The sequence below is a fragment of the Spinacia oleracea genome, chromosome 3 (assembly GCF_020520425.1).
Source record: "Spinacia oleracea cultivar Varoflay chromosome 3, BTI_SOV_V1, whole genome shotgun sequence".
Taxonomy (NCBI): domain Eukaryota; kingdom Viridiplantae; phylum Streptophyta; class Magnoliopsida; order Caryophyllales; family Amaranthaceae; genus Spinacia; species Spinacia oleracea.
The window spans coordinates 150,155,472-150,181,699 of record NC_079489.1 but is presented as its reverse complement, the minus strand read 5'-3'; the positions used below and the strand labels follow the sequence as shown (position 1 = coordinate 150,181,699).

General features: G+C 38.6%; 2 protein-coding genes across 3 annotated transcripts; one reads left to right on the top strand and one right to left on the bottom strand.

Moving 5' to 3' along the window:
• Positions 1-236: 236 nt before the first annotated feature.
• LOC130470172 (uncharacterized) lies at positions 237-12,745 on the bottom strand. Its single transcript, XM_056839800.1, has 5 exons — positions 12,686-12,745; positions 12,182-12,388; positions 11,662-12,040; positions 11,610-11,626; positions 237-848 (listed from the first exon to the last, which is right to left on the bottom strand). Exons 1-5 carry the CDS (start codon positions 12,743-12,745, stop codon positions 237-239), a joined length of 1,275 nt encoding a protein of 424 aa, XP_056695778.1.
• A 7,337-nt stretch (positions 12,746-20,082) lies between these two features.
• On the top strand, positions 20,083-25,723 carry LOC110778133 (BTB/POZ domain-containing protein NPY4). Of its 2 annotated transcripts, XM_021982693.2 has the most exons (5): positions 20,083-20,229; positions 20,506-21,186; positions 22,700-22,769; positions 23,204-24,388; positions 24,775-25,723. In XM_021982693.2, the coding sequence occupies exons 2-5, from the start codon at positions 21,125-21,127 to the stop codon at positions 25,366-25,368; spliced, it is 1,911 nt and encodes a 636-aa protein (XP_021838385.1). In that variant the 5' UTR covers positions 20,083-20,229; positions 20,506-21,124; the 3' UTR covers positions 25,369-25,723. The 2 variants fall into 2 exon arrangements, with proteins under 2 accessions (XP_021838385.1, XP_021838384.1); XM_021982692.2 differs by having other exon boundaries at positions 20,101-21,186.
• Positions 25,724-26,228: the final 505 nt, after the last annotated feature.

Below are 26,228 nucleotides of genomic sequence, written 5' to 3'. Positions count from 1 at the left end.
TCAATTTAGGCTGATCACCTAGAACACTGAGGTTTCTGTCCAACAATTGGACCCAAAGAAAAATTCCTAAGAAATCAGTAACGAACTGATAGAATTAAAATACAGTGCACAACGACACAAACTGTTTATACATAGCGCCCAAAGCGCAAACAAACCAAATCAAATAAATGCCAGAAGGCACCAAAGTTATTACAAACGCCCACGGCGTCATCTAAACCAACTGCAAGAAAAACTGCTCAAGGATGAGGGGCAATAGAACTCCCTTCCTGGATGTCTTGGCCTTCAGGGGAGTTCACCTCGTCTTCTTCTATGTCTTCCTCCCCGTCACTAACGAAATCGGGAGGATCTAAGCCTAAGCGCCTAGCCGTCGAAACAGCTATCTGGTGGGAGATACGGCGTTTGAACCAGGAAAAATCCTTCCAGTCCATAGACTGATCCCACGCCTTTTGGGCACTCTCCAAGATGGACTCCTCGCCCAACTTAAAAGAGCTTGCAGCCTCCTTGCGCACGGCCTCGATCTTCCCCTGCATGGCCTTGAGCTGACCTTCCAGAACGTTCACCTTGGAAGAGAAATCAGTCACCCGTTCTAAGACGGAAGAGTACTCCTTTCTCAGCACGGCAAGTCGCCCCTCATGTTCCAGCAGTTTCTCTTCATATTTCTCAGCGTCCTCCTCGGCCTTCTTCAGCTCTTCCGTCTTCAGAGCGATCTTCTTATCCGCTTCCAAGTTGATCAACCTGGCCGTCTTCTCAGCATATTGCTCATGATTCTCGATCTGGTCCTTGTGCTTGAGCATCTCATTGTGCATATCAAAGCGGTAGTTCCTACTCTCGGCACAGCGAATGAAAAGCTGTCAAAGACAATATAGAATTAAAAATAGCGTACACATATAATCATAACCACAGAAATCCAGGGGTAAGTATCTCACATCAAGGACGAGAGACTGAATGGACCCAAAGAATCCCAGGTCAATCCCGGGGAGTGACTGAAGGAAATAATGCCCTTGGTCCAAGTATGCATTCTATGTTAAGTCTAATAAATGCGGTTCAGTATTAATTAACAAGTTAATAATTCAGTGAGATCAAGTGAGCTGAATGCCTAGCTAGAGGCCGCTTCAGTTCAAGTGGAATTAATGATATTAATCCACAGCTTACTCTTGACTGAACCCGTAGGGTCACACAAATAGTACGTAAACGGATCAAGTATTTAATGGCATTAAATACTCCATCTATGAATATTCGGAACCGACGGATCTTGGTTTCAGTGGGAGCTAAGATCGTCACAGGCAAGAAATGAATACTCCGGAAACGATGATATTGCCGGAAACGGAAATATGGATCGTATCGGAAATATGAATATTATCCAAGTCGTAGATGTTGCCGGAAACGGAAACATGGTACGTATCGGAAAATATTATTGGAAATGGAAATATTACCAGAATCGGAAATATTGCCGGAAACGGAAATATTGTCAGAATCGGAAATATTGCCGGAATCGGAAAATAATTCCGGAAACGGAAATATTAAATATTTGTTCGAAAACGGAAATTAATTCCGGAATCGGAAATGTTAAATATTGTTCGTATCGGAAATAGATTCCGGAAATGGAAATTTAATCGGAAGCGTATCGTACGAATTAGCATCGGACGAGGCTTGCCGAACGAAGGCCCAGCACGAAGCCGGGGCCATCGCCCAGCAAGCATGCGCGCCACAAGCCCAGCCAAGGCAGCGGCCAGGCCTACCGCAAGGCAGGCCCAGCGCGCGCCAAGGGCCACGGCTGCGTGGGCCGTGCTGCGCGGGCTGCTGCTCGCACGCGCATGGGCAGCCCTTGTGGCTGCCGTGTGTGTGTGAGTTTGTGCTCATGCGTGATTCCTGAATCTACAAGAGTCAGTGTATGATTAAGTTTCTATTCCTAATTGGATAAATTAATTAAATAGAATTCATGTAGGATTCTAATTTCGATTAATTCGTATCCTACTAGGATTACGATTCCTTTTCCATAACTCTATAAATAAAGGCCTAGGGGTCATAATTTATACACAAGTTTCAAAGTATTCAAAAGTGAGTTTTTGAGAGAAAATTAAAACACACATCTTGCTCAAAAGTGCCGAAATTTTCTAGTACCTTAAGGGCGATTCTAGTTGGTCAATCTTAAGGCGGATCCGGACGTGCTGTGGACTATCTACGGAGGGACGACACTTGGAGTCCTAAAGACTTGTTCTTGTTCGGTTCGGGCGCAGCTAGGGAGGGCACGCAACAAAGAGTATGCATCTAAATTATGCTATATGATTATGTGTAAATAATATGTTGTCCTGGGTTAATGGTTGTTTCCGCATGATCTATGTAGTGTCATATGTATCATAACCTAACAGTGGTATCACGAGCCCCTTATTATTTTCATAATCTAAATTGCATGAACATGGTTAAATATTACAAATTTGCAAGAATTAAAAGGGGTGATTAATTTTCGTAATTGTTAATTAATTGCAAATTGCGTTTATTTAATTATATGTACGCAGTTTTTCGGCAGTTTCTTCGTTACTCATCCGAATTGAGTGATTTTTGTGTCAATTCCGCATGTAAAAGGCATTCTAAAATTTTGACAAAAATAGTATTTTTCTGCCGAACCCAGAATTCTCAAATTCGAAGCCTAACTATGACTTTTCGAAGGTTTTAGTTTTTCGAATGCAAAATTTCGTAAATTTAAGATGTTAAATTAAATATTTGCGATTCTTGTTGATAAATCTTGAATTTTTGATTGACCTACTGCATATGTTTAACAAGTTTGAATGCCTAGTCTTGTTAATTATGCAATCTAATTTGTAATTATGATTAATTTGTTGAAAATTAGAATAATTTAGAATTAATTTGATTTTCATAATTAATTGTAATTTAATTAGAAACCTATGATTAAAAACCACCATAAAAATTGTAAATTTACGATAAATTTTAAATTTTATGACCTAGACTTGAATCCATAACAATCGGAAATCAATTGGATAATAAATTTTCGATTTTTTCGCCCTAAAATTATGAAATTAATATTATTTATTAATTTGTCATTAATTTTAAATATAAATTTTAAATTTTTATGCGATTCGTTCATAAAACTTGCACGCACGAAGCAATGGACGCTTCGTGTTACCCTTAAGGGGTGTTGTATAATGCGGGCATGCGACGACGAGCAAGGGAGCTCGTCGCCCGTGCGGCACGAATGCAATGAGCAAGGGCGTAGTGCACGAGCACAAGGCAGCAGCCCTGCCTTGTGTCGTGTGCCACGAGCAATGAACGAATGGGCATGGGCGAAGGGCGAGCCAAGGCAGTCGCGTGTGGGCAGCAAGCGAGCTGCGCCACAACGCGCGCTGCCTCGCACAAGTGCGCGCAGCCTCGCGCGCAGCGAGCGCAAGCTCGCGTGCCACGAGCGCTGCGCCCAGCACTGCTCGCGCGCGCAGCGCGCGATGTCGCTCGCCCAGCGAGCGATGTCGCGCCCCAGCGAGCGATGGCTCGCGCGCGCAGCGCGCGATGTCGCTCGCCCAGCGAGCGATGTCGCGCCCCAGCGAGCGATGGCTCGCGCGCACAGCGAGCGAGCCAGCGCGCCCAGCGAGCGATCTCGCGCGCGCGCACTGCGAGCGATAGCTCGCGTGCGATGGGGCGCTGTGCGGAGGCTTGCGATAGGACAGCAGCAGCTATGCGACGAGCGCATGGGCTGCGCGCACATGGCCAGCAATGGCTGTGTGCGTGCGGCCCATGGGCGTGCAACGCGTAGGGTGTTTGCGTTACGATTAGATCGTTTTGAATGTTTAATTTGAAAATTTCAGTTCACGTAATTTTAATTAATTTTAAAATTAATAATTTGAATTAATTTCTTGGATTTTAATTTTGAATATTATAATTATAATAAATGGAATTTATTCTAATTATTTTACTAAAATTAAAATCATGAATTAATTTAAATGCGACTGAAATTAAATTAAATTTTTTTTGGATTCAATTATAAATTTATATGAGCTTTAAATTTTAATTAAATTTGTATGTTTCCGGTTAGACTAGAAATACAATTTTATGTTTAAAATTAGTAAAGCATATGAATTTATTGGTTTGAGTGGGAGCGCTTTTTAGTCATAAACTCTTGATTAGGTCTACAAATCCTTAAGGTTAAAACAACTTGATTAGAATTAATAAGGACTGAATAATTGGTAGATTATTGGTGCCCTTGATTAATTGCTGCAAATGTTTACGTGATGCATAATGTGTTTTACTAACCAGCTATGTGGGCCATTCATGATAATGAATGGGTGAATGGTATATATTGTATATGTACTGTTTTGCAGGTTATGAAGTGACTAGTATGGCCCAAATAGGATAGAAAATATGGTCTGCGTACCATTAATTTGAATGTAATTGGTCTAAAGTACCAAAGTTATTTTTCAATTCAAATATGGTCTGCGAACCATCAAATAGTTGTAATTAGTTATAGCTTATCCTATTTGAAGAAAATGGTGCCTCCCACGGAGATTTTCAAGACGGACTTTGAAGTCAAAGCTTCAAGATGAAGTCGGGCCATACTAGATCACAAATATCTTATGCATGTTTTAAGTTATTTATTGTTTTAAATATGTCTTAAAATGCATGAGATCAAAAGCTTGATTATGTTGCATGATTAAGGATTTTAGTTCACTTAAAATCTAACCAACATAGTAAGAGCCTTAAGTTCCAAACTTAAAAATTGAGTTAAAAGGTGCCATGCCAAAATATACACTTGCTTGGATATCCTTTACATCAATCTAGTAATAGTTTTCGCTCAGCGAGGTGTTACTTATTGGTCCTAAAGGGGCAAGGTACACAAATAATTGTGAGTACATGTTAGTTTTGGTGAAACTCAACGATATAAGTAAGGAGTCCTTTTATGTCGTGGCAAATTCGATAGGTTTACCTAATAAGTTCTTAGACGTACCTATCAACCAAGAATAGTTTCTAGACTATTAGCAAAAGGCTTTTGCTTACCTAAGATGTTCTAGGATTAAGTCGACAAACTGTGCTTAGTTCTTCAATGATTTTAGGATCTTGGAATCATTTTATTCACACCTGCCGGAACACATAACTTGAATAAAATGCTTAATAAACATTGAATTATGCATGTATGCTAGAATTTAAGTTTATTAAGAGAAACTGTGAATGGTTATTTATTTGTTTATTCTTTTCAATTGTAGTTTTAATATGGCAAACAACAATCAAAACATCATCATGGGTTCTGAGCTTATGGTCAAGCTGAACCTGACAAATTTTCTTGAATGGGAAGCTAAGCTAGTTGAAATAGTCAAACTCAATGGACTTGAGTATGTACTATCACATCCCATGCCAAGCTACTATGCCAGAGACATGACCCCTGAGAGATTTTACGCTTGGGATGCGGATCTCAAAAAGGTTATGAGTCTCATGCTGAACAATATCCCTGATGATTGGGCTAGAAGGTTTGTAGCTTATGAACCTTTTACGCTCATCAAGAATCTGAGGGATATCTGTCGTGGAAGTACGGAGGACAGGGACCTGAACGTCCATGAGTTGATTGAATCAATGTCTGGGCTAAAGGTTAGTTCTCCCAACAGGTGTTATAGGATGGAGGTCCAAGAAACACATGTTCAGCTCCTTCGCACTAAACAGAGGGTAGGCGTCCCACTGAGGTTCCATGTGGATCTTATGTGTTCATATTTTGATCGCCTAAGTCTACTAGGAACACCAATAAGCGAAAGGATGGCAGTCTCTGTCTTGCTCAATTCACTACACAGTGGGTTTGGTCGCTTCAAGCAACTATACCTAAGTGAACCAAGAGAAGAAACAGTTGCAGAATTTATTCACCTTGTCAGAAAGGCTGAAATAGTACTGGACTGTGAAGCCAAAGATTTACTCAAGGCTAGAAAGAGACCATTCAAGAAAGGTGGAAAGTCCAAGGGCAATGCTAACTCAAAGCAGGACAAGTCCACATCAAGCTGTCTTTATTGTGATGGAATAGGCCATTACAAAAGAGAATGTCCAAAGCTAAAGGAAGATCAGAAGAACGGAACAGTCGTTCCATCTTCAGGTATTTTCGTTATAGACTGTATACTTGCTAATTCAACTTCTTGGGTATTAGATACAGGTTGTGGCTCACACTTATGTTCCAATCCACAGGGACTAAGAAGAAGTAGAAAGTTAAGCAAGGGTGAAGTCGACCTACGAGTGGGAAATGGAGCACGGATTGCTGCATTAGCCGTAGGAACTTACTATTTGTCGTTGCCCTCCGGGCTAGTTTTGGAACTGGAAGAATGTTTCCATGTTCCAAGTCTTACTAAAAACATCATTTCAGTTTCTTGCTTAGATGCTAAGGGATTTTCCTTTATAATAAAAGACAATAGTTGTTCGTTTTATTTTAAAGAGATGTTTTATGGATCTGCTAGATTAGTCAATGGACTTTATTTATTAGATCACGACAAACAAGTATATAACATAAATACCAAAAAGGCCAAAAAGGATGATTCAGATCTCACCTATCTGTGGCATTGTCGATTAGGCCATATAAACTTGAAACGCTTAGAAAGACTTCAAAGGGAAGGAATTCTAGAACCATTTGACTTAGAGGATTATGGTAAATGCGAATCATGTTTACTTGGCAAAATGACAAAGCAACCTTTCTCCAAAGTTGGAGAAAGAGCAAATGAACTATTGGGTTTAATCCATACAGATGTATGTGGACCAATGAGTACAAATGCTAGAGGTGGTTTCAGCTACTTTATCACTTTCACTGATGACTTCAGTAGGTATGGTTATGTCTACCTAATGAAGCATAAGTCTGAATCCTTTGACAAATTCAAGGAATTTCAGAGTGAAGTAGAGAATCAATTAGGCAAGAAGATTAAAGCACTGCGGTCTGATAGAGGCGGTGAATATCTGAGCTATGAATTTGATGACCATCTGAAAGAATGTGGAATTCTATCAGAATTGACTCCTCCTGGAACACCACAATGGAACGGTGTGTCAGAACGGAGGAACAGAACCTTGCTAGACATGGTCAGGTCAATGATGGGTCAGGCCGAACTTCCATTAGAATTTTGGGGACATGCACTAAATACAGCTGCACTCACTATAAATAGAGCTCCGTCTAAAGCTGTCGAAAAGACTCCATACGAATTATGGTTTGGAAAGCCTCCAAATGTGTCTTTTCTTAAGATTTGGGGATGTGAAGTATACGTCAAACGATTAATTTCAGACAAACTTCATCCAAAATCTGACAAATGTATCCTTGTGGGCTATCCAAAGGAAACAAAGGGGTATTACTTCTACAATACATCTGAGAACAAAGTGTTTGTTGCTCGAGATGGTGTCTTTTTGGAGAAGGATCACATTTCCAAAATGACAAGTGGGAGAAAAGTAGACCTCGAAGAAATTCGAGTCGAACAACAAACTCTAGAGAATGCTCAAGATGACATTCAAGATGAAACTCAGAGATCTTTAGAAGAATCTGGTGAGAATCATGGTCAATCTAGAAATGTTACCCCGCGTAGATCGCAAAGATATAGATCTCAACCGGAAAGGTACTTGGGTATTTTGACGAACGAGAGCTATGACGTTCTATTACTTGAAAGTGATGAACCTGCGACTTACAAGCAAGCTATGACGAGCCCTAGCTCCAAGCAATGGCAAGAAGCCATGCAATCTGAATTAGACTCCATGTCTGAAAACCAAGTATGGGATTTGGTCGATTTGCCAGATGGCTACCAAGCCATTGGAAGCAAATGGGTTTTCAAACTGAAAAAGGACAAGGATGGGAAACTTGAAGTTTTCAAAGCTAGATTGGTTGCAAAAGGTTACAGGCAAGTCCACGGTGTGGATTACGATGAAACCTTTTCACCAGTTGCAATGCTAAAGTCTATTCGAATAATGTTAGCGATCGCTGCATATTACGATTACGAAATATGGCAGATGGATGTCAAAACTGCTTTCTTAAACGGCGTTTTAACAGAAACTGTGTTTATGACACAGCCTGAAGGTTTTGAGGATCCAAAGAATGCTAAAAAGGTATGCAAGCTAAAGAAGTCAATCTACGGATTGAAGCAGGCATCCAGGAGCTGGAATATACGTTTTGATGAAGCAGTCAGTGACTTTGGTTTCATCAAGAACGCAGACGAATCTTGTGTATACAAGAAGGTCAGTGGGAGCAAAATTGCTTTCCTAGTATTATATGTCGACGACATATTGCTTATCGGAAATGACATTCCTATGTTGAACTCTGTCAAGATTTGGCTTGGGAAATGTTTTTCGATGAAGGATCTAGGAGAAGCACAGTACATATTGGGCATCAAGATTTACAGAGATAGATCTAAAAAGATGATTGGACTTAGTCAAAGCACTTATATCAATAAGGTGCTTGATAGGTTCAAGATGGCGGACTCCAAGCGAGGCTACCTACCCATGTCTCATGGAATGACTCTAAGCAAGACTCAGTGCCCAAAAACACTTGATGAGCGTAGACGAATGAATGGGATTCCATATGCATCATTGATTGGTTCAATAATGTATGCTATGATATGTACACGCCCGGATGTTGCGTACGCACTCAGTGCTACGAGCAGATACCAGTCAGACCCAGGAGAGGCGCATTGGACTGCTGCCAAGAATATTCTGAAGTACCTGAAAAGGCACAAAGATGACTTCCTGGTCTATGGTGGAGATGATGAATTAATTGTTAAAGGCTATACGGACGCAAGTTTCCAAACCGACAAAGATGATTTCAGATCACAGTCTGGGTTTGTCTTCTGCCTCAACGGAGGAGCAGTAAGCTGGAAAAGTCCTAAGCAAAGCACCATTGCGGATTCTACAACTGAAGCGGAGTACATTGCTGCACATGAAGCAGCAAAGGAAGCTATATGGCTAAGGAAGTTCATAGGAGAACTTGGTGTAGTCCCCTCCATTAAAGGACCAATAGCCCTGTATTGTGATAATAACGGAGCTATTGCACAGGCAAAAGAGCCTAGACACCACCAGAGAGTCAAGCATGTACTTCGTAGATTTCACCTTCTACGAGAGTTCGTTGAAAGAAAAGAAGTCGAGATAAGCAAAATTGGAACTGATGACAACATATCAGATCCATTAACTAAACCTCTGCCGCAAGCGAAGCACAACTCGCACACTGCAGCTATGGGAATCAAGCATATTGGAGAATGGCTTTGATGTCTCTGTTTAATGTTTTAAAGTTTTAGAGTTTAAATCTTTGTAAAAAATTATTGGTTAATCATTCACAATAAATGAAAGAAATTCATTTTTCCATTTAATTTGTGGTTTATTAAATGATGAGTCCCTTCAACTTGACGATATATTCAAGATAGACTGTCAGGACCAGTCCTGTGACTAAGAAATGTCTATCAAGTGAACTTGAATGTCAAAGGTTGAAAATGGTCCCTAATTGGAGTTTTCTATAAAATTGGACGCATAGAAAACGTTAGACGATTAGAATGCAAGATGACTAGTAGTTCTGTTTCTTGAACTATGTGGACATGGCAATGTCATAATCATTTGCATAGATACTTACTTTGGGAAGACTAGTATCGGACAAGACCTATGAAACTTTACTGTAAGAGATGAAAGTCTGTCATAAGTAAATTTCATTAAATTATTAGACACTAAATCCTCAATACCTGAGTGATTTGAGATTACTTGTTTGAGAACTGGTTGCTTTGACGTTGACCAACCGTCGCACCGTAAAAGGAGGCTATAAAGGCAACGCTCAGGTAATCACCTATCAAACGAAGTCTAATCTCAAGATCGCAAGATTGGGATTGTCCTCCCATAAATCGGGATGAGATGCTTAAAAGTTGTACAAGGCCACTCGGAGAGCTAGAAACTGTGAAATGCATGGCCGTGCTCGGATGAATCATAGGCTATGATTATCTGTTATATTTGATCAGTTGAACTCTGAAACCGAGGAACACCTCTGGACAAAATAAGGATGACAACTCTTACCTTATGTTCAAGAGCAAGCATCGAGCGACAAAGGAATTAGGAAATGCACACTTGTCCCTAAGGACAAGTGGGAGACTGAAGGAAATAATGCCCTTGGTCCAAGTATGCATTCTATGTTAAGTCTAATAAATGCGGTTCAGTATTAATTAACAAGTTAATAATTCAGTGAGATCAAGTGAGCTGAATGCCTAGCTAGAGGCCGCTTCAGTTCAAGTGGAATTAATGATATTAATCCACAGCTTACTCTTGACTGAACCCGTAGGGTCACACAAATAGTACGTAAACGGATCAAGTATTTAATGGCATTAAATACTCCATCTATGAATATTCGGAACCGACGGATCTTGGTTTCAGTGGGAGCTAAGATCGTCACAGGCAAGAAATGAATACTCCGGAAACGATGATATTGCCGGAAACGGAAATATGGATCGTATCGGAAATATGAATATTATCCAAGTCGTAGATGTTGCCGGAAACGGAAACATGGTACGTATCGGAAAATATTATTGGAAATGGAAATATTACCAGAATCGGAAATATTGCCGGAAACGGAAATATTGTCAGAATCGGAAATATTGCCGGAATCGGAAAATAATTCCGGAAACGGAAATATTAAATATTTGTTCGAAAACGGAAATTAATTCCGGAATCGGAAATGTTAAATATTGTTCGTATCGGAAATAGATTCCGGAAATGGAAATTTAATCGGAAGCGTATCGTACGAATTAGCATCGGACGAGGCTTGCCGGACGAAGGCCCAGCACGAAGCCGGGGCCATCGCCCAGCAAGCATGCGCGCCACAAGCCCAGCCAAGGCAGCGGCCAGGCCTACCGCAAGGCAGGCCCAGCGCGCGCCAAGGGCCACGGCTGCGTGGGCCGTGCTGCGCGGGCTGCTGCTCGCACGCGCATGGGCAGCCCTTGTGGCTGCCGTGTGTGTGTGAGTTTGTGCTCATGCGTGATTCCTGAATCTACAAGAGTCAGTGTATGATTAAGTTTCTATTCCTAATTGGATAAATTAATTAAATAGAATTCATGTAGGATTCTAATTTCGATTAATTCGTATCCTACTAGGATTACGATTCCTTTTCCATAACTCTATAAATAAAGGCCTAGGGGTCATAATTTATACACAAGTTTCAAAGTATTCAAAAGTGAGTTTTTGAGAGAAAATTAAAACACACATCTTGCTCAAAAGTGCCGAAATTTTCTAGTACCTTAAGGGCGATTCTAGTTGGTCAATCTTAAGGCGGATCCGGACGTGCTGTGGACTATCTACGGAGGGACGACACTTGGAGTCCTAAAGACTTGTTCTTGTTCGGTTCGGGCGCAGCTAGGGAGGGCACGCAACAAAGAGTATGCATCTAAATTATGCTATATGATTATGTGTAAATAATATGTTGTCCTGGGTTAATGGTTGTTTCCGCATGATCTATGTAGTGTCATATGTATCATAACCTAACAGTGACCTCACGTATTCCTCAGGGATGGCCGCATACACATCGGCAAGGATCTTATCCTTCGCCTCTGAGCTAAAACCGGCAGAAGGAGGGATGCTCGCCACCTCGGCCCGACGCATCCGCTTGAACATCTCAACTGAACCAAACACCAAGATTAACAAACATCGTGCAAATCCCAACCTGATATAACAGATTTAAAGTACAGAGACGCTAACCTATTGGCGAGGCTGCAGGAGGAGTAGAGGCATTATCAGTAGAAGGAGCCTCAGTCTCCTTGCCTTTACCCTTGTCCTCTCTGGACAAGGTGGTGGCGTCAGCCGCCGCAGTCTGATCGACTGCTACTTCGTCAGCAGCTGCTCCGGCAGTACCATCCATTTCGGTGTCCACCTGGGAAGGAACCTCCTTTTGCTCAGGAGGAAGAATGGGCGTCTGGATAGGAGGAACCTCCCCCTCAGCCAGGGGAGCGGACGGTTTGGGTACCGACGGCTTGGTGACAGCGTCGGCCGGACCCATCTTCTTAAAGAAGGGTCGTTTTGGCTTAGGAGCCTCCGTCGAAGATGCCGGACGCTTCTTCATAGCCGGCAAGGTGGGTTCCTAAAGATAAAGGAAATCAGCGACCAAATCATGACCAGAAATGAACAGAGGCAAAAAAAAAAAACATATATATATATATATATATATATATATATATATATATATATATATATATATATATATATATATATATATGTCCACCTGGGAAGGAACCTCCTTTTGCTCAGGAGGAAGAATGGGCGTCTGGATAGGAGGAACCTCCCCCTCAGCCAGGGGAGCGGACGGTTTGGGTACCGACGGCTTGGTGACAGCGTCGGCCGGACCCATCTTCTTAAAGAAGGGTCGTTTTGGCTTAGGAGCCTCCGTCGAAGATGCCGGACGCTTCTTCATAGCCGGCAAGGTGGGTTCCTAAAGATAAAGGAAATCAGCGACCAAATCATGACCAGAAATGAACAGAGGCAAAAAAAAAAAACATATATATATATATATATATATATATATATATATATATATATATATATATATATATATATATATATATATATATATATATATATATATATATATATATATATATATATATATATATATATATATTTATATATATATTACCTTGGCGACGTCGCCAGAGGCACCCTCACTGGACTTCTTGGAGGAGTCCTTCTTCTTGGCCTCCACGGCCTTGAGAATGTCCTCGGTATATACCTCGGACAGCCAAGCGGGTACTTCCACTACACCCTTGTCTTCGGGAGATAAGCGATCCATGGCAGAACCTACAAAGCCAAGGGTTAGTAAAAAACAAAGCCAAGGGTTAGTAAAAAAAAAAAAAAAAAAAAAAAGATGGAAGAAAAATGTTTGAAAATCTACTGGGGAACTACCTCTACTCAAATAGGAACAAAGACCAACGGCCGAAAGAAAGACTATATTGGTGAACTGGCCGACATGGGGAAGCCAAGCATTAGGCACCCAGGCATGGCTTTTTGACGACAGCCGATACATCTCAGCCTGGAACAAGGGCTACACTAGTCCCCACTCTCTGGACGAGAGGCGAGGGTAGGCGTCAGCTCTAGACAAATAGCGGGGCCGACGGTTCCACCGAGAAAGACGTCTGGAAAGAGAGAGGTCTTCCATTCGGACAACAAACCACTTCTTCCTCCACCAAACCCAACTAGAGGTCTTACCCACCACCGTCTTATATCCCCGACGGCTGTAGAGGGTGAACCACCCCTGGGGAGAACAAGAAGAAGGGGAAATGACTACGAGACGAAGGAAAGCAGGAAAGGAAGGGGTGACGCCGCTCAAAGCACACTTGGCGATAAAACCAAAAACATTTGCCCATGAGTTGGGCGTCAATTGAGCAAGGCCAATGTCATACCCCTCTAAAACGTCCATCACAAAGGGGTGCAATGGAAATCTAAGGCCCAACCTAAAGGCAGCAGTATAAACGGCTACCTCTCATTGGGAGAGTTGGTCCACGGAGTCATGAGGTCGAGGGCTCCTAAGACTAAAATCTGGGGGCAAGAGCAGAAAACGCTCAAAGTCACGTCCCTGCTCCCTCAAGTACCGCAGCCATTTCATGCTGGGAAAGATATCAGATGGAAACAGATTGACGTCCTCCTTCCCCCGGACCATAGGAGGAAGATTTTTTGCAAACTCCTCGTCTGAGGAGCTAGAGGAGTCATCTTCAAAATCCTCGCGTGGAACGCGGGGACGGGAAGCCACATTCTTCCTTCTCCTAGGAGAATGTGTTGTTCTAATGGCCCCGTCTCCTGTATTATGGGAGGAACGGACTCCACTCCTACTTCCTTGGGACGGGTTCGAAAAAGGAACCCTATCATCCCCCTCTCGCGGTGCAGCCCATGCACGCACGTTAGCTGTCTGTCTAATTCGAGCCAGCCGTCCTGCATAAGGGACAGGACGTCTGACTTTAGCAAAAGAATGAAAGGGATAGGTGTCATAACCCCCAAGACGCCTCCACAGAATACTATAAACAATAAACAAGAGAGGTCCCACAAGCATACAAACAACAAGGTGTTGATAGAAAACTTACCAGAAAATGATCAAACAGATGAGAAGTCTTGGCAAATCCTCTAAACCCTCAAGAACACTGGACAACAAATCCAAGAACACTCAAGCGCAAGCACCAGCAGATCTTTGGCAGGACGGAATTTACTCTCTCTCTCTAAAGAAAAAATCGCTCTGAAGTAACAAAAGAAAAATGAAAGAGGAATTGAAGCTTTTAAAGGAAAATCTAAGCTCTGAAAAGCCCTCACACGTGGCGCTCCTTCCGATCAAGCAGCCTACCCCACAGTGACAAGGGGCATCCTCCTTGAGGGGCAAATGATGTGCCCTAAAAGAATGCCACCTGACTGCACTATCAAAGCCCAGAAGAAAGAGCCCAAAAGCTTGCCTACGGGCATTTCTCAAACTTCACAGGGCCTAGGCCCAAGCGATTAAGAGGTCCACATTGGTCCTAAACAAGCCTCCAGAACCAATACAGGACACGTGTCCCAATCTTGCGTAAACACTCAATCATGCAGGACCAGTTCCCGAGAAACCCTAGCACTATAAATAGTGCAGATCCCTACGTAAAAGGGCATTCAATTCTTGCCCACCAACAACAAACTTACCTTTGCTCTGCCTTCTCTCTACAAATTACTTATCTCTCTATCTTATACTTACTTAAGCATCGGAGGGAATATTCCTACGAGAATATTCTTGTTTTGCAGGTTGCCAGAAGTTCGTGCCAAGTCATACTTGATACCTTCGAGGAGCGCGTGCCACATCAGCACCGTAAAAGATCCCACAACAAAAGTGTGAGATATTAAATAACCCAATGAATTTAATTGGTTAAAATAATCATTTGACACAAATTTTGATATAATATTAAAAAATTTGTGTGATAATATAAAAGGAAATGCAAAAGAACATTTTAATACATCCAAAAAGAAAAACGTAAAGAACAAAAAGAAATGAAGGGAGTACTGAAATTTTAAAAAGTCAATAATGTTGAATTTCATTTGGGTCGGTCAATTACTTTACAACAGGAATAAAAAAAAAAAAGCATTTCATGTTTAATCCCGAATCAAATAAAGTTTGAAATAACTAATTACGGAATAAATCATATTTTGAGTCAAACGTTTCAAACAAAATTCAATCGAATATAATTCTCCATAAAAACTTAATCCCCGAGTTATTATAATAATTTTGGCAGCATCACGTGTATATGAGACTAGTAGTTTTATGGACTGTTTTTTAATTGCAAATGAGCCATAAATGGAATATAAATTACAAAGGGAAGCGAGGAAAATTCAAATCTGAGACCTATCATACATTGACATTAATTTTTAACCACTTAGCTAAAACCTCATTGGTTTAGTCTTATGGATTATCAATAAACACCGAGTTGATATAATAATTGAACAAAGTTTGAGTTAATGACCTACGTAGTATTAATACTCCCTCCGTCCCTTTTTTTCTTTACGCTTGGTATCATGGATGCTATTTAACAAATAGTTACCGTGGATAAAAATTCTCTTTTTGTTGAACTTAAGCAATGCAAATTATGTTTATTAATTACTCCGTAGTAATAACATTTTCATTTAAAAAAAAAAAATTGACTTTGAAAAAACGAGAAAAATTGTAACTCTATAATGGGAAAGTGTGAGGGATATAATGGTTAAAATGACACAATGAATTTGATTGGTTAGAATAATCAATTGACATAATTTTTGACAGAATAATAGGAACTTTTATGCTACAATATAAAAAGAAAGATTCTAAGTGTAAATATTAAAACGAGACACTAGAAACTGAAATCGTAAAGAATAAATTCAGAGGAAGTAGGTAAAAAAAAAGTAGGGATTTGCGTTTGGTATGAAGAACAAAAAAAAAGGAATAAGATGTACACAAAACATATTAAATTCTTGTTTGGTTGATGTGAGAAATAATTTTCCATAAGAATTTGTGTTTCACCTCAAAATCATAGGAATTATCTTAAACTTGTTTGGTTAACACGAAGGAATTCTCAAATTATGAGAAATTTGTGTTACTAAAAAAAAGTAATTGGGTTATTAAATTCTCATGTTTCGAGGGAATAAAAAGAAAGAGAATGAGTATACCTCACTAGCTATCGAAGATTAAAAGTTGCTTTAATTCTTTTGATGTACACATCATATTAAGACTTTGTTATGTTTGACTTATTTTTGACAATATAAGTTCAGAGAAATTCAGTTAAGTTCAGAGAAATTCAGATAATATAAGTTCAACAAAAATAAGTTTTTTTTCTAGACATTTTCAAACACAAATAAGTTTATTTTAGACAAAATAAGTTTTTTAGATAAAATAAGTTCAGATAAGTTGAGATAGTTCAGTTAAATTTAGATAAGTTTAGATAATATAAATTCAGACAAAATAAGTCCAATAGAACGCCCCAAAACATCCTTGCTTTGTGGAACTTTATTTAGCTTAATAAATCTCAATCTTCATTTTAGTTTAGTCTATTCCAGGTCAATTCAAAAGAATAACATTGCATTCATCTTTATTTATAACATTCCTATTTTAGTAATTTACTTGTAATTATAATGTTAAAAAATATTTATTATTTCAGTTCCACTCAGTTCAGTTCAATTAAATAAAGAGAAGAAAAACAAGATGTTACGGAGTAGTTCAATTGAGTGGCAAGATACTAGGACATGTGACACCCATACAACAAACTTTTCTTTGGGTTTTGTTCTTTAAATTTTTCTATTCATCAGAATTTAGAACAATTACTTGTTTTTTCTGTTAACCCATTCCTCTAATATTCCCTTTTAATTACTTTTTTCTAATTTACTTTACAAAATGAAAACAAGTAATTAAAAAAAGTGAAGAAATTAAATGATGGCACCTAACAAAACATAAACATGATCAAAGATTCAAAGTAAGAGAGAGAGATGGGTCGTTTTCTATGATAGATTTCCATAAATAAATGTACGGAGTACGTAGATTATTCTCTTTCATTTTTTATTGCTTTGTAGTTAAAATCCATTTTATTAAGATTGAAAGTAAAATGTGCATATTAAGTAAGTTTATGCAAAAAGAGATAGAGAAAGTAAATGCAAAAACTTACGATTTATTTTCTCTAAAAAAAAACTTACGATTTAGGTTTTAATTCGATCTCTTCACCTGATCTAGATTTATAATGCTAGTTTTTGGTAGTATCTGTTTCTTTCTGATCTAGTCTAATATGAATATTTTTATCTGGTTGTTTTTATTTTTCTACTCTAAATTGATCTAATTTTTCTAATCTTAATATACTCCAATACGTAATAAAATAAGGTAAATCGATTAAAGTAAAGATATGAAATAATCTTAAAGGGACATCCATAACAAAAAATATGGGCAAATTAAAAAGAGACATAAAAGTACTTTTTTTAAGGTAAAATTAGTTTATTAATAAAATAGTCATACAACATCTACAATACAAATCGAAACTAACAAGTACACGACAATTTAGATCAAACAAAATTCTAATATGGCGATACCACGATCATTGTGGATAGTATCTGACACTAATGAATACTCCCTCCGTCCCTTAATACTCGACCCGGTTTGACCGGCACAGAGTTTAAGGGACTTGAATTGACTCATTAGTTTAATAGATAGTGGGCTATTATTTTAATGTAGTTAGTGGAAAATGTGTAAAGGGATAGAGTATGGGTTGAATTTTTTATTATTTTTTGTATGGAGTAGGGGGTAGGTGGGTTAATAAGGGGGGAGTGAGAAATAATATAATATTGTTAAGTATTTCCATTTTTTGAAACAGGTCAAGTATTAAGGGACGACCCGATAAAAAAAACAGGTCAAGTATTAAGGGACGGAGGGAGTATCCTTCATCAGGGCTGCTGGATGTTGTAACGGATGCAAAGAAAGAATAAAGAACATAATAAAGAACGCAGAGAATTTAACGTGGTTCACTAATGTGTTAGCTACGTCCACAGGCAGAGGGGAGGAAAGCTTTATTGATCTTGAGGGGTACAGATTACAGAATACAACTAGGTTATGACCTAGAGAGTTTATATAGTACTCTCTAACAGATGCGGAAAAACCCAGAAAATAGGCCCAAAACAGATAACCCTACTCCAGAATAACAGATCCCCGTGTTGGAGCGTTGCAGTAAGGGACTTGACCGATTCAAGGCATTATCTAACACTGGAAAAAGTACTTGATGATAAAAATAAAAAAAAAATACTCACAATTTATAATATTTTATTTTATTCAAAAAAGAAGAATATGTAATTGTGGGAGGGAGCAGCCATGTTGATAGTGTCAGGTTGGCGTGCACATCACTATGACTCTTCTTAGTTGGGAGATAAAAGAAGAAGTGGGTATCTCTATCTTCCATTTTTGCCCACTTCCTTTAAATTTTTTTTCTTTTCTTTTTTTCCCGTTTTTATTCATTAGCTATATTTTGGTTCAAGTTTACCACTTTTTAATATTTAGAGAGACATTCTGAGACATAGCTTTTCGTGTACGTAGTTAAGTGGGCTGACAAAACCTAAAATGAAAACAATAACACCTCATTTTTTGAATTGCTATACCATTGAGTGGTGAGTACTCTTTGTTGTTTTTGGTTCTTGGGTTGTCCTATTGAAAGGAGAGACATTTGTCTTGCAAATTGTTCTCCATGTTTTCATGTTCCTCTCCCTTTTTTTTCCTTACCGATTTTTATTAATTATTAGATCAGATCAGAAAACCAGATTAGAAAATCAGATTATAACAAGCGAAACACACTCATATAAAGCGTTAAGAGTATATTAGAACAGACTAAAAATTAGGAAAAAAAATCAGACCACACCAGGTAAAGAGAACACATCCTACCTTCCTTCAATAAGAAAGAAAATCAGGCGATAAACTACTAACCTAAATCGCAATAACTTTTAAAGGATAGGTTGGTGTCATTGCAATTTACAAATGAATCTGCATGGGATAGTAGCCTAGTAAAGATGGTTATTGTACTCGTGTCGTGTTGTTTCTTATCGTGCCTTTTTCGTGCCAGACAATAATGTACCTCGGGTCGACCCTTACCAGACTACCAGTGTCATCTCTTTAGCCTCCTTGCCACTTCACTAAGCCGTGCCAAATAATTAAAGATGACAATATACATCCCAACCCGAAAAAAGTATGGCACAACACGAGTACAAAAAAGCACGACACGACCTAGACACGAGTCGTTGGAGCTTGGGTTGTGTTTGAGCCTTATTTTCTTAGAAAAGCACAACACGACTTAGCACATCAAAGCATATTGAATTGAGTGAAATCAGACTTATACACATGTCCATGTCTCGAACTTAGCTGTCCTTTTGAAAATTTCTAACACAGAATAATGAACTTGACGTAGGTTGAGGAGATCGTTTTTTCGGATATCAGATATGTGTGGCAACGCACATATCAGCCAAAAGACAAATAGCTAAAAGACAAAAGGAAAGTACAATTCATGTAAAAAAAAGTATCATTCTCTTAAAAAAAAAAAGTATCATTTTTGTTTTAAAAAGTACCATTTAATTTTTTTTTTGTCATTTTTCCTATTTTGTCTTTTGCTATGATATGCATTTGCAAGCACATATCTGATATCCGAAAATACTTACTCGTAGGTTGAGTCTATTTTAACCCATATACGTGGACCCACAACCATCTTTATTATTATAGGTTTTTTTTTTCTTTGTATAGTCAGTTTTAAACACACTCGCTATGAGGAAGTCTTAATCTATACTGGGTATACCATTGAAATGGTATACTAATATTCTGCATTTTTATTTAGTACCAAACCACATAGTTTGATACAAGAAAAGTAGTTGTATTTTCTCATGCGATACCAAACAATATAGTTTGGTAACGTGATTTCAGTTTTATTTGGTTCCAAACAACATAGTTTGGTACTCACAAGTCAAAGATAAATGTTATTTTTCGTGGGCCAGACTCAATTTTTTACTTGAACTTACCATTTAGCCCTTAATATACCGATTGATGTTACTATTTTGACCTTAGTATACCATTTTAATGGTATACCCAGTATAGATTCAGAAAAACCTCCACTCAGCTATTCACTAAGCTAGTAAGCTACTACCCTTAGACCCTCTGCTTCAAATGATTACTACTATTCCCTCTGAGTTATCATCTTTTTCTTTTCCTCTGTTTTTCTGGGTTTAACTTTACTTTTCCACATGTTTTGGTTTTAATACTCCCCCTTTCCTCTCCTCAAGTTTTTGGTAAGTTGTACGAAACATTAAACCAATATTTTCCAATGGGGTTTCCATGGAAATTAGTGTCGTATGAAATATGAATATTCCCTTCCCCAAATTAAATTCCCAATATTATAAAACAAATTTAAAAAAGTTACAAAATCTTGTATTGAAACCTGCACAATTCTCAGTGAAAGTGTGAAACAACTTTGTTGGTAATAGAGATTGTTTTGTGTTTGTCCACATGAAAAAAAGTGGAAGAAGATGCTGATTGTCCACCCTATGTTTTCTGCATTTTTGCAGGTACTACTCTCAAAAATTACAACAACCGTAAAGTAACTCCCCTCCTTCTCCACATCCAATCCAATCAAATCCAGTTTTTTTTTTTTTTTTAAATTAATCAATTTTTTTCTTATTAATTCCCCTTTTTTAAGGGGTAATTAAAGATTTTAATTAAGAAAAAAGGGCGGTGGGTGGTAGTGTAATCTTAGAGGCAAGTGGAGGAGAGAGAAAGTAGAGAAAGAATGGTGTGTTGATAAAAGAGAGAGAGAGAGAGTGTGGTGTGTGTGTTGGGTTGTAAAAATGTTTACATTGGGTTCCCAAAAATGTGTCCGGGCTCACTGCACTGCTGCTGCTGAGTAAGGAAGCATAATCAATTCATCCTCCCACCTTTTCATCAATTACTATAACTCACTTTCATTATTATTTTTCTCTCTCTTCAACTTCCTTTCTTCTTCAACCTTTCATTTTCTTTTTCATTTTTTATCCCAGTTTCTGTTTCTGGGTTTTGGAGGTTGATTGATTTTAGGTTCTGGGTTTTTGGGGTTGTTTGATTATAGGTTCTGGGTGTTGTTTAATTCAGCTGAATTTTTAGTATTTCTGGAAATTTTTCCTTTGGATTCATCATTTGAAGAAGGTAAAAATGAAGTTTATGAAGCTTGGATCCAAACCTGATTCGTTTCAGACGGATGGTGATAACATCAGGTCAGATTATAATTTTTTTCTCCATTCCTTTTGATTTAACTTCTGTTATTACTGTTCGATTCGTACCCATTTGATTGATTGTTGTTCCAATGTTATTTCAATTTCCAATTTTAGAAAATATTCAACAAATTACAAATCTGGTGAATAATGGGGATGAGTTATTTTAGTTAATTTCAGAGAAATGAATTTAATGGGAATGTTTGGGGTCGTCCTAACAATTCAATGGTGAATGTTCCTGGATTTGGAGATTTGTTCTGACATTGTGAGCTGGTAATCTAAATCTGTGGTCCCTTTGGGTTTTTCATTTAGCTTAGATAATCAAACATAAGTTGAAGATCATTCAATTGATTTACCACTGTCCTTTGCCATTTATGGCCATTGATTGAGCTTCAAAAACACTAATTAGTTCTGCTATGGGACAAAAGGGGTCCAATCTCGGTGGCAATTTTTATTGTACGATTATATTATTGGTGAATAACTGTATATTGTAATATTTTTTGCGGATTTTCTTGACAAAATAGGGAACATGTTTGGGAAAATATTACTACAAGATTGGATTCCTTTTTCAATTCAATCTTTCAGATGGGACTAATGTTCCTCTGTGTTGGATGGTAGATTCGTAGATTCTTCGTATATTTCTGGAGGTGGACAAAAACTTTTACTTGCAGTGGTGGAAAATTAAAACTTCAAAATAACGTTTTTAACTTGTACTCTAATCGTACTAAAGGAAATCTGGTGGTATATCAGCAACACTTTTTCCGATTCCTATCGCTGTCACTATCATTTGCAAATTGGTGTTTTGGAACACTATTTGGCTAATTTAACATAATTAGGTAGCTAATTGCATTTCGCGTATTTGTTCTTGGTATACTCCGCTAATTAGGCAACACAAGTCAGCAATAGTATTCACTGATTTTATTTGTGTGGTTATACTCAGCGAATAAGTTTGTTTGATATTCAAGACTTGTTTATGCTTAATGCATTTAATTAGCTTTTTTATTTCAACAAACAACTTTGTTATTCTCAATTCTCATAAGTTCAGATAAGATAAGTTCAGAAGAAATAAGTGAAAATCAGTTGAATAGAATGCACCCTAACTCTCCCCTTCGAGTCTCAACACTTGAAACCTTATATTATTGGAATCTCTTAAGTACAAGAGGAAATATGTGGAAGTATCTAATTCATTTTTGTTGGCCGAGGACTAGGAAGAGGGGAGGAACAATAGAGTATTTGGGGATAACTGTTGTTATCCTGCTATGTTAATCAAAATATATTTCTATCAAGAACAGTTATAAAGATAACACTTTTGTTGATTGGTGTAACATTATGCAACATTTTGTATCATGGTAGAGTTTATGGCTGGTCTGTGGGCTAGGTCTACTATTTTTGCGGTTTCAAAGATTATTTTAGAGAACTTTTTTGTTTTGATTGTTCGAAAACACTACCCTTAATTGTCTAGATTGGAATTAATATTCTATTAGCACGGCTTAATCTTGAAAATCATGACTTTCAGGTATGTGGCGACAGAGCTGTCAACCGACATAGTTGTCAATGTCATGGATGTCAAATTCTATCTGCATAAGGTATACCATTCTTAAATAGTTTAATGTTTCACATCTGATTGTATAGTAGTTAAAATACTACTATATATCCCCGATTCCTCTCTTTCTTACCTGGTTAGCTTGTTTCCTCCCTCGGCTTATTGCCTGTTGTTCATTTTTCTTCTCTTGTTTGGTCATCCGTGTACAGATTAGAAGCTTTGTTTATTTGAATTATAGGGAGTGTCAAGGGTTTCTTATTCCGTTCTATTGGACTTGTTTTGTCTTAACTTATATTATATGAACTTAGCTGAACTTATTGTATCTCGAAAAAACTTATTTTGTCTGAAATAAACTTATTTGTGTGTGAAAATGTCTGAAAATAACTTATTTTTTCTGGACTTAACTGAAATTATCTGAATTTATGTCTTCTTCTTGTTTTTATGCTGATATGGTGTGCTCTTTTTTTTCTTTTTCAGTTTCCCCTTTTGTCTAAAAGTGCACGTTTGCAAAAGCTTGTTGCCATGGCAAGTCAAGAAAATCAAGACGAAATATTCATAAAGGACATCCCCGGTGGACCGGCTGCGTTTGAAATGTGTGCAAAATACTGCTACGGCATGACGGTCACGTTGAACGCCTACAACGTGGTTGCAGCTCGATGTGCAGCCGAGTATCTAGAAATGTACGACACAGTTGAGAAAGGAAACCTCATATACAAGATCGACGTCTTTCTCAACTCAAGTATCTTCCGCGGTTGGAAAGACTCTATCATCGTTCTCCAAACAACCAAATCCCTACTTCCGTTCGCTGAAGAGCTCAAAGTTGTTAGCCACTGCCTTGATGCAATAGCTTCTAAAGCAACCGTTGATACTTCTAAAGTTGAGTGGTCGTACACCTATAACAGGAAGATGCACCCTTCAGAGAAGGGAGGGGAACAGCTTTATAACGGGGTGAGGAAACAGGTCACCGTTCCAAAAGATTGGTGGGTTGAAGACCTATCCGACCTTGACATGGATCTTTATAAACGGGTCATAACTACGATTAAGACAAAAGGAAGGGTTTTTTCAAGTGATGTCATTGGTGAGGCCTTGAAAACTTATGTTTTGAGAAAGTTGCCTGGTTTTAGTAAGGGTATGGTTTCAACTAATGATTTGCAGAAGAACCAATCATTAGTTGAAACCATTGTTCGACTTCTTCCAAAAGAGAAAGGCAGTGTTTCCTCTAGTTTTATGCTTAGGTTGTTGAGAGCATCAATGTCTTTAAATTGTGGAGAAATAGTTAGTATGGAGTTGCTGAAAAGAATTGGGTTGCAATTGGACGAGGCTTCAGTGGCAGATTTGTTAATTCGAGCTCCTTCTGGTGAAGCTACTGTTTATGACATTGATTTGGTTGAAAATCTGGTTAAGGAATTTGTGATGCAGGATCACTGTATTATTCAGAATAAGTCTCATTCTGAAATAGATTTTCAGGAACTTAAGAAGCCCGTGAAAATATCAGATGCTTCGAAGGGCATGGTTGCTAAGCTTGTTGACTGCTATCTCGCTGAGGTTTCACGAGACCCTAATTTACAGTTAGCTAAATTCATTACTATTTCAGAGCTCGTTTCAGGATTTCCGAGATCTTCGCATGATGGGATTTATCGTGCCATTGATATGTACTTGAAGGTAAGATCAGTCTTAAAAACCATCAAATGTTTCATTCAAGAAAAATCTCTACATGTTGGTTTACAGAACTTTTGTCTAAAACTAATTTTTATCAATTTTGCTGAAAACCACTCCTGATTTTCAATTCTGTTCTGTGATACATGTGAAGTTTTGGGAACTTTTAGAAGTTTATTATCAAAGATTTTTAACTTAGGGTGCGTTTTATTCACCTGATTTCACTTATTTTTCCCGAACTTATCAAAACTTATTTTATTTATACATTGTACTGGTCAACCCTTATTTTTCCTAAACTTATTTTAACTGAACTTATCTGAACTATTTTTCCTGAAGTAAGTGGAATAAGTTGAACAGAACAGTCTTACTCAATGAATGATGAAATTCTGCAGGAACATCCAGGCATTAGTAAGAGTGAGAGGAAGAAAATATGCAAACTGATGGATTGCAGAAAGCTCTCAGTAGAAGCCTGTGCACACGCCGTACAAAACGAACGCCTTCCTTTACGTGTCGTAGTTCAAGTACTCTTCTTCGAGCAAGCACGAGCCGCCACATCAGGATCGTCCCCAGGAAGCCGTACCCCAGACTTGCAGCGTTCTGCGCGGGCATTACTCCTCCCAGGTGGGTCCCACGGGAGCTCAAGGTCTGCCGCAACTACAAACACCGAGGACGACTGGGATGGGGTCCCCACAACGGAAGAGCTGAAAGCTCTAGCCAACCTTAGATTAGGGGGCGGTGAAGGGACTAGTAACGGTGACGGGCCTGACGAGCCGAAGAATGATGCAGAGAAAGCTGCTGCAAATAAGGTGAGAGGTTTGCTAATGTCAAAGAGGATTTTCTCGAAACTTTGGTCGAGCAAAGAGAGAGATAATGGCGAGAACAACAGTAGTTCTGATACATCTGAAAGTCCAGCATCGACGAATAATAATAATGGTGAAGAAGGTAGGTCAACCCCTACCAGAAATAGGAGGCACTCACAACCTTGATCATAATAAAACTCTTGTTTTAAGGTTTTTACTACAAGTTCAGAGAAATAACGGTGCACTTGGTTTGCAACCCAAAAATGTAAAATTATTAGCTCCCATTTTATTTGCTATTGTAGGAATAGGTAGGTTGTTCCACTGACTAATGAACCATAATGTTGAGGGTGTTCCTCTGTTTCGTTGGTGGCGGAGCTAGCTCGATGCAGGTGGTTCTGAGATGTTCGAGTTTAGGTAAATGTCAGTTTTAGGTTCTAACTTGAGATTTCCCCCGGTATGTGGAAGCGGAAATGTCGCCCCTACCCCCGTTGGTGTGACTTATTGTTTTGCTTATAATGTTGAAAGCGTTGAGGTTACCTGATTCGACATTCACAATTTCTATGTAAACTCCATTCGCACGTACCAAACGCACACATTTTCTATGTAAACTCATTTGCACGTACCAAACGCACACATTTTCTATGTAAACTCATTCGCACGTACCAAACGTCCCCTGATTTGATACCGGCAATTTCCTACTAATCTGTAACCTGTAGTTTTGGAATATAGTGTGTTATTTTGACAAGAATTCAGTACATCTTCCATCTCATATCACATTGTTTGTAGCTAATTAGCTACATTCTAGTTTGTAGTAAAAGTTTGTTTCTTCTCATCATGACAAATTAATTGTGTTGTTGGTAGATAAGTATGTATCTCAGCTGGTATATGCTCAATATTGCAGCTCAATATTGCAGTTCAACTGAACTTTGCCAAACCCGGCTAGCTTCTTTATGCAGAATTCCAAGTATGAACAACTTCCAAAACGTACAATACATATATGACAAAAACCAACGTTTTCCGGGGACTAACAACCTTTAAAGGTGCTA

Excerpts from the sequence above, each read along its gene's own strand:
- LOC130470172 (XM_056839800.1), bottom strand. The coding sequence starts at position 12,745 with ATGGATCGCTTATCTCCCGAAGACAAGGGTGTAGTGGAAGTACCCGCT. Across the intron at positions 12,389-12,685 it reads TACCCGCTTGGCTGTCCGAG|GAACCCACCTTGCCGGCTAT; the intron begins GTATATACCGAG and ends CTTTATCTTTAG. Across the intron at positions 12,041-12,181 it reads AAAAGGAGGTTCCTTCCCAG|GAACCCACCTTGCCGGCTAT; the intron begins GTGGACATATAT and ends CTTTATCTTTAG.
- LOC110778133 (XM_021982693.2), top strand. The coding sequence starts at position 21,125 with ATGAAGTTTATGAAGCTTGGATCCAAACCTGATTCGTTTCAGACGGAT. Across the intron at positions 22,770-23,203 it reads TCAAATTCTATCTGCATAAG|TTTCCCCTTTTGTCTAAAAG; the intron begins GTATACCATTCT and ends TTTCTTTTTCAG. Across the intron at positions 24,389-24,774 it reads CCATTGATATGTACTTGAAG|GAACATCCAGGCATTAGTAA; the intron begins GTAAGATCAGTC and ends GAAATTCTGCAG.